General features: G+C 48.7%; 1 protein-coding gene across 1 annotated transcript in view; it reads left to right on the top strand.

Moving 5' to 3' along the window:
* Nucleotides 1-8274, top strand: part of HS6ST2 (heparan sulfate 6-O-sulfotransferase 2) — a 127931-nt gene that overhangs the window by 1047 nt on the left and 118610 nt on the right. Inside the window, exon 2 of the mRNA XM_027687131.1 lies at nucleotides 2-388. Coding sequence (XP_027542932.1) covers nucleotides 2-388 — 387 coding nt within the window. The remainder of the gene's footprint in view (nucleotide 1; nucleotides 389-8274) is intronic.

Genomic DNA, 8274 nt, shown 5'->3' with positions numbered 1-8274 from the left:
CCGCCGCCGCCGCCGACCCGTACCGGGCGGAGGACGAGACGCCGGCGCGTTTCGTTCCCCGCTTCAATTTCTCCGCCGACGACTTGCTGCGGCGGGTGGACTTCAACATCAAGGGGGACGACCTGATCGTGTTCCTGCACATCCAGAAGACGGGCGGAACCACCTTCGGGCGGCACCTGGTCCGCAACATCCAGCTGGAGCAGCCCTGCGAGTGCCGCGCCGGGCAGAAGAAGTGCACCTGCCACCGGCCCGGCAAGCGGGAGACCTGGCTCTTCTCCCGCTTCTCCACCGGCTGGAGCTGCGGGCTGCACGCCGACTGGACCGAGCTCACCAACTGCGTGCCCTCCGTGGTGGACAGCAAGAAGGAGGTGCGGCTCCGGCCCTCCAGGTGAGGACGTGCCCCGCGGGGCTCCCCGTGCACCCCGGTCTCTCCCCGGGACGGGCGGTGGAGCTGCGGGGCGCAGCCGTGGCGGGGATGCTGCGGTGGCGGCGGCGGCGGGAGGAGGGAGGGGAGAGCCCGGTGAGTCCCGAGGACCCCGGCACGAAACGGGATGCACGGCGAGGGTGCAGCGAGGGCTCCCGGAGCCGCACCGGCCCGGGGCCACCGCGGTGGGCGCAGCGAACCCCGAGCTCTGCAGAGCGGACGAAACCTGCCCCGCGCCGCCGCCAGTGCGGTGATGTAAGGGATGTCCCGCTGGCTGTCGCGGTGGTGGCCGCTGGTGGGGACAGCCCGGGGGGTACGAACGCAGTGACAAAGGAACAGGCCTGGCAGCCCCACGGCTCGGGGACCCCCGGAGCGGCTCTTGCAGGAGCGAGGGTGCTCCGGATGCCTGCGAGCTTCCCCCGGAGCTTTTCCATCTCTGGCAGATCACCTGGCTGTACTGAGCTCCTGCAGCTCCTGCGTACGCCAGGAATTAGTGTTGGTTTTGGGAGTGTTGGTGAGCCACAGTATCTTCTTGCATCTGAAGTTTGGCTTATGAGAATGGCGGCTTTGCAAAGTAAAGGTTACTGTTATGGCTGTTACCTGCAAATATTTGCACTGTCCTTCAGCCCTAACCTTGATTATTTTGTGTTTGCATTTTGAATTTTAGTGGCGCTGCTCTCTTCATCCTTGCACCTTTCTTTGTTGCCGAAGTTGCCAACCTCCCCTGACCATAGCCAGGGGATTGCCTAAACGCTGCCCCTACCTTTTAAAAGCCCAGCTGGCTTCTTCCCCCGAGCAGTGAGGACCTGCTTCCTCCATTCCCGGAGCTGTTTGATCACAGCCTACCTTCAGTTGTAACAGCCTCAGTAGCTCATCCATGGCTGTGCACGCAGCTGTACCGTGTAGCAGAACTGCTCAGGGTTTTAGTGTCTTTTCATGTTCTTTCGCTGGGAAATTAGAAACTAGAGTATCACTCCTATTGCACTGTGAGACTAATGGCAGGTCCCCTTACAAAGAGACTACTGTTATATATCATGCTCTCTGAAGTCAAGTCTAAGCACAGATTTACTTGAAATACAAAGCAATTTCTTTCTAGAATTCCTTTTATATAGTGTGACACTACACTGCCATCTAGTAGAAAAATGTTTAGCGTCATTATCGTCCTGTACCCAAGGAGCAGCTCTTTATCAGACTTGGCTGTTGTGATTCCTGCTCTTTTGTCTTCCTTACCACTTTTAATTTTAATTGTCTCATTTTTGTGACATCCCATTTGCAAACATCAGGAACCAGTTCCTTTCCTCTGGGTCTATTAGCTTCCTTGTTTCAGGCTGCTCAGCCTTACAGCTGAGTTTATTTTACCTGTCCTGTAAATATGTTGTTTGTCAGCAGAAATGGAAATTGCAAAACATGTGCTCTGTTTTTCTGTACAGTTTGCAGTGATCTGTGTTTCTCTTCCCCCAGAGATGGGCCTGACCTGCAGAGCTGTAGCTGTGGGGCAGGGATTCCCTTCCTTCCCCAGAGACAGGACTGTCTGTGCTTGGGCTTAGCTGTGCCCTCCAGAAAAACAGGAGACTCCTTGTGCTGAACTCACCACCTGAGGCAGAAGGGAATACCAGGCTTGGAAAGCTGGGTTTTTGTCTGTAGGTTTTGTATTGGTTTTCCCCTGTTGGATACCAAGCATGCTTTTCTGAGTTGAAATGGAAGCAGTGCACGTACCTGCTCAGGACTTGAGTGATGATTCCTTGTCCAACAAACAATGTATGTTGTCACAGCCAGCTTCTTAGAGGTCCCTAGGACTTGTGACTTGGGATCGAAGCCAGGAGAGAGGGAGGAAAATGGAGCTGTGATGATTTTGTGTTAGGTAGAGGTCCACTCTCTGAAAGGCTTCAAGATGGTATTATATTTTTAATAACCTAATTACACAGCTTGCTGAATAGCTCCGGTTATTCTCCAAAAAAATTGTCTTGACAAGCAATTATTTGGACTGCAACTTCTAAATGTTTAAAAATACAGGAAGAGAAGTTCTTAAATGAACAACAGTCCTTTCAAGTCTTCCTGCCCATTTTAATACGTTGTCTTTAATTTTATTTTGTGTTCTTGATTTAGCAGCATTCAGCTGACAACTAGTTAATTGGTACCTCTTCCTAGTGCCAGTAACAGACGCAAATATAAGCCCCTTCTGGGCAGATAAAAGCTGCTTTCAGAGCAGCAGTCGATGTGGGATGAGGGTGTCTGAGCAGCGGAGCCTTTCTGGCTCAGGGCGAGGCCAGCCTGGCTATTCCTGTCCTGAGGTTTTTTTGGTGGGGAGGCCTGACCATCCTGGGTCATAGGTGCTGGTGGGAAGGGAAGGAATGTCACAGCCCTGGTGTGCAAATCCTGCGGGAAGGGGGAGCAACTTGGAGGAGTACAAGGCCCATTTGGGGACCATTGTCAGGACAGGGAGCAGGAGCAGAGGATGACTTCCTCAAGTGAAGCTTGGCTTGACAAGGGTGGGAATTCCTGGATTTATAGTTAAGATGGTTAAAAAGTGAGACCTTTTATAAGAGTGATTTGAACTGCTTGGCATCTGCATAATGCAGTCTCTAGTTACTGTCTTGGGGCTGTGTAGCTTGTTTGGGAATAGCCAAATGAGACTGGAAAACTTTTTAGCTTGCATCTCTGTGTGATTACTTTGCACAGATGTTTGTCTTTTCAGGCACGAAGAATCTATTTGTCAGATTGCTGGTTACCTGGGCTGTTCTTTAACGGCCTTTTGTTTAAAAATTGAGTCTTTATTAGTCTGAAGAAAACCCCATTCTGGACCTTTTAATGCTCAGCACCAGGTACAGAGCATTGCTGTGGTGGGATCTGCTGGGATCAGCCTGGAGGGTGTGCCCATGGAGAACCTTGCTGCCTGCAGCAGTCATCTTCCAGTCTCTGCTCTTAATTCCATCAGCAGCCTGCCTCTGTTTTCTTTGGGAGTTGCAGGTTTGGAGGGCAAATTCTTGAAGCAGTAGAAATACTCAGAATGGCTGTTGTGATATGTTTTGTTCTGGATTTAACACAGTGGTGCTTTCCTGTCTGTGAGCATATAGGTTCCCAAAACTAACTTTCTTTTGTAGTGGTGGTCTGTGATCCTCAATGAGTAGTAAGCAGATAAATAGAGCTCCCTTACCTCCTTTGGCTCTTCATTCCCTCAGAGGAACATGGTTCTCTGGGTGGGGAGAGAGATTTTTGGTTTTTCCTTCTTGGGTCCCATCAGGGTGCATATTCTGTGTGCCCCAGTTCCTGCTTGTCTCCTGCTCCACCAGCCCTGCTCACCACTGTGGCATCCAGAAATTGCAGGAGAGGGAAGGGGGAAGGTGCAGGCACAGTTGATGCTTTCAGTGCTTTGGATTTGCTGCTTGGGAGGTTGATGGAATGGGCTGATGGTGGTGGCAGAAAGGAGGGGATTGTCTCAGCTTCTTGGCATCAGTGGTGAGAAAGGAGAAATGTGCCTTTTCCTGGTTGTGAGTGACTGACTTGGGTCACTTGATTGATTGTGGAAGCCTCAAAGCTTTTGGCACACTGAACGGAGGCAGCATCCAAAGTAACTGTGCATTAGAGCATCACAGAACTGAGATTTCTCTCAGCTCTGGCTAATTATTATGGGAAGTATCTACTGAAGTTGTCTATAGCAGTAAATCCAGTGGCACTATTGCAAGAAACAAAAGGCCTCGACGTTAGACAGGAAAATGTAACGAGACATGGGAGTAAATACAGATACTGACATTCTTAAGTGGTGTCATGGCTTCGTAGCCTCGTTGGGTGAGAGAAGTGCTTATGGGTAAAGGTGAGGCTGTATTTGGTGTTCCTGTTCCTCCTGGCTAGCGTTAGAGGAAAGAGATGTTCTCTGTTGAGAGGAGAACAAGCTTGCAGAACTTCCTCTGGAGCCAGAAAGTCTGAGATTGGAAGAAACTTCATGCTGCTGGTACGAGCCTGTTGGACCAGGACCAGGGATGGTGCCTGCTGGCTTTTGGGAGGCCCGATGCTGGCACTAGGTTGTTGTGATGTAGGGCAGAAGCCGCAGGTGATACATGGGCATTCTTGTCTTGTCCCTGCATGTTAGTTAAACACTTCCAAGCTGCGTCTTATGAAAACCTAAAAAAAAGGTGCATTAAAACATTTTCCAGCAAACTGGAAGTGTTTACTGTGTGTGTCTCTGTTGACTGAACAGATTAATCCTCAAGCTTTTGGAAGTGTAGTGGGATTTGTGTCTGCAAATCTCACCTACTCTGAGGTTTGTGGTACTGGGTCTGACTGAGATGGGGTCAGTTTTCCCCACAGCAGCCCTTGCAGTGCTGTGTGTTGGTAGCTAGAAAGGTGTTGATAACACACCTGTGTTTTGGCTACTGCTGAGCAGGGCTCCCATAGCTCCAAGACTCTCTCCAACATTCCCCCCGACCAGTAGCTTGGGGGTGGGCAAGATCTTGGAAGGGGACATAGCCAGGAGAGCTGACCTCAAGTGACCAAAGGGATATTCCAAGCCATAGGATGTCTGCTCAGCAGTAAAAGCTAAGAGAAAGCAGGATGAGCGGGGCATTTGTTGTTAAGATGTTTGTGTTGCGGAGTAACCATTAGGTGTCCTGAAGCCCTGCTTCCCAGGAAGTGGCTGGACATCATCTGCTGGTGGAAAGCAGAGAATGAATCTTTAGTTTTCCTTCATTTCTACGCGTGGCCTGTGCTTTTGCTTTCTTAAACTGCCTTTATCTTGATCCATGATTGAGTCCATTTTCTCCCTGCCGTGTCCTGCTGAGGAGGGGAGCGATAGAGCAGCTTGGTGGGCACCCGGTGTCCAGCTGAGGTCAACCCACCACATCCACCCCAGTGTGCCAGCCAGAGCCCCAGGAAGAAGGCAGCTTTGCTGCAGCAAGTCCTGCCACCATCCCTGGAGTGAGTGTGGATCATTCTGGAGCAGGCTGGGACCTGTGCCTGAGTTTTCCCAGTAAGCTGCTTTGGTGCGCAGAGGGAAAGCTGTCACATAACGCTGCCAGGGAGAGAAAAATCACTTGTGGGGTTTGGCTCTTAGCAGCTGTTGAGTGTGCTTCTCCTTATTGCAAAGGTGATATATAGCTGTGCAAGCGGATGAGCTCCATTGTTTCACCTGTAGTGGTGGAATTTGGGGAACAGTTAAGCCCTGTGAATTATCACTAAACCCCTTGTAGGCAGGAAAGGTGCTGTAGAGTGCCCCAAGACTTGGGGTGGATAATATAAGCTTTGGCAAGAGGTGGACAATTTAAAACCTCTGGAGCTGGTGGAGCAGACACCATTTCCAAGGATGGAGTCCCCCGACTTTGCAGGGTGAAGCCTGGCTGGGGGGGAACTGCTCAGGGAGAAAGGGGACCAGCCTGGCTGAGCTGGAGGCTGTGAGCGAGCAGATGGGGTGGCCTGCTGTAATTTGGGTCCTGGCCAGAGCACCAAGAGGGTGCCTGCCTGCCTGCTCTTGAAATATGCATCACTGAAACTCCTGGGGAAAAACTCTGCAACAATTATAAAGCCAAAAACCAGCAAAAAAACCCCAAAATGGAGCGTTTGCAGAGATGCCGCCAGGCCTGAGCGACTCCGAGCTGCTTCATTTATCAGCGAGATTTCCTAATGACCCTGCTCGTTTTGGTGTGGTGGCTGCTGCGGCTGCAGGATGAGATGTGCAGTGAATATTGCCTCACCACCCACAAACGTGCACCTGCAGCAGCTGAAATTCCCCTCCTGGCAGCTGGTGGGACGAAAGCTGGCTCTGCTTTTGGGGCTCTGGGAGCGGTGGGACAGCCTCCAGAGTGAAAAAGGGGCTTTGAGGGGAAGGGCAGGGGATTATTTTCATAAGTACAAGTGTTTCCTTGACCAAATCCCATTACAGGGCCTGACCTTGAAAGGTTTGGTTATAAACTTAAGTTCATGGGTTTTTTCAAGTTTGGACTATAGGACTTGTAAAGCTCTCTAAATTGGTATTGCTGGTTTTGCAGATAAAGTGGTGGACTTCTTAAAGGGATTAAAAAAATCATTTTCCATATTAGGTCTCTTCAACTCTTCTCTAAATCTTTAATAAAGTGCAAATTGACTTTTAGTTATTTAGAAGTATATGTTTCCTACTGCCTTTTACTTTAAATTTTTTTTGTGAGTAGAGAGAAGTCATTAATTATTGCAAAAATAAATCCCAGTGATTGCAGTAGAGCAAGATATGAGGCACAGGCATTATTCCTTGAATTGTTTATTCCATATGTTACCTGAGTTGGTCCTCCCTAGAGGAGAGAGTGGGAATTTGAACACTGTGGCATGGTGTTGTTATACTAGGACACAATTACTTTTTATTGAAAAGGTGCCTTTCTGCTAACTTTTCTTTTGGCATTTGTAAATATTTAAACTAAACTATAAATACATACTTCGACTGTATTAAAATAGGCACAGATTGTGCCCTGTGATCCTTCTTGATAACTTTATAACCTTTAGTAAAGGTTATCAAAGACACTTGGAAGTCAGGTATCACCAATAAGTTATTTTTATTAAAAGACAGATTTTTAAGTTTAACAAGTCGAGGGTCGGTTCTGAGGCATATTAGCTGAGATTAATTTGTGCCTCATTTATTTAATCTGAATTGTCAGGAATCATGTTCTCTACTGATGTAAATGTCGGCAAAAAGGACTTATTAGTAGATTTGATTGCTTTTTAAATTTAACTAGCAGAGATGCACTGGCATGCCTAAGAGAATTGGTCTGTTTCTGTGAACAGTTCAGTGCCTAATGAATCACTTGAATGTACTTTTCTGAAGGAAAGCAGAGCAATTTAAATGTGCAATGCATTGATTTACCTCAAATGGATTAGGCCTCTGTGTGCAATCCTTTGCATTAATTTACTTTCTCCACAACCGTAATAATAAAGGCAGCATTTCTGTACAGTGTCAGCCCAAATCAGCTCACATAACTTGCCAGAAAGCAAAAATAATTAATATGTGGCTGAAAATGGGAAGTGGGAATGGATCTTTTTGAGAAGACATGGGTTTTGGGTAAGTGTGGCGGTTTTCAGGATGTCTCTGGGAGCTGTGCCAAGGGCAGGACTGCTGGGCTGGATGGAACCCACCTGGGACCTGGCAGGGGCTGTCTGCCCCTGTGAGCACTGGTTTAGTGTAAGGAGGAGAGAATTGTGTCAAAGGTACTGATGTTTTCTTGACTTTACTATGGAAAAATATGTATATGTATTTGTACTTTTGTGCAACTTGAAGAGATTTTTGTGATAAGGTCAGTTTGGGGGTTTTTTTAAATGACGGAAGAAACAGTACAAAAATCTGTAACTACAGCAGATTCAGCTGTAGTAACTTTCCAGCCCTCTCTTCCCCTCCCGTAAGGCTCAATCTGCCAAGCAGTCAGCAGCCAGGACTCAAAACTCTGGGTAATTCCTTATTTAACCACTTTGCTGCAGAAATGGCGCCTGGGCTTTGTTTCGCTCTGCAGGGATTACTGTGGCCAAGACTCAGCCTTTTCTGGAATTACCCATGTAGGCTCCTTACATACTTGTGAGGATTAATTTCCCTTTCCCTTCTCAATCAGTTAATTCCCATTGCTGGACAGCTGCCTGCCTGGATGTAAATCTGCAGGGAAGCGAAGCGATGGAGCATCCCCAGCCACTGCCTTCCTCCCTTGGGAGCCTGGTTGCTAGTTCCCAGTTTGGGGATGGAATGCTTGCCTGAGCAGTGCCTGTCTGTGTTTGCAGCATCTTGGATGGAAGCAAAGCCGACCAGGACAGGAGATGTGGGGCAGTGTTTTTCTGTGGGAGGATGAAGGCAGCACAGTGACTGGGGTGGGGAGGAAGTGTCATTCCTGCCTTCCTCCTCCTCTTCTTCC

Source organism: Neopelma chrysocephalum, unplaced genomic scaffold (assembly GCF_003984885.1).
Source record: "Neopelma chrysocephalum unplaced genomic scaffold, ASM398488v2 Primary Assembly neopelma1_73b, whole genome shotgun sequence".
Lineage (NCBI taxonomy): Eukaryota > Metazoa > Chordata > Aves > Passeriformes > Pipridae > Neopelma > Neopelma chrysocephalum.
The sequence above is the reverse complement of the archived record's forward strand: the minus strand, read 5'-3'. Positions and strand labels throughout refer to the sequence as shown.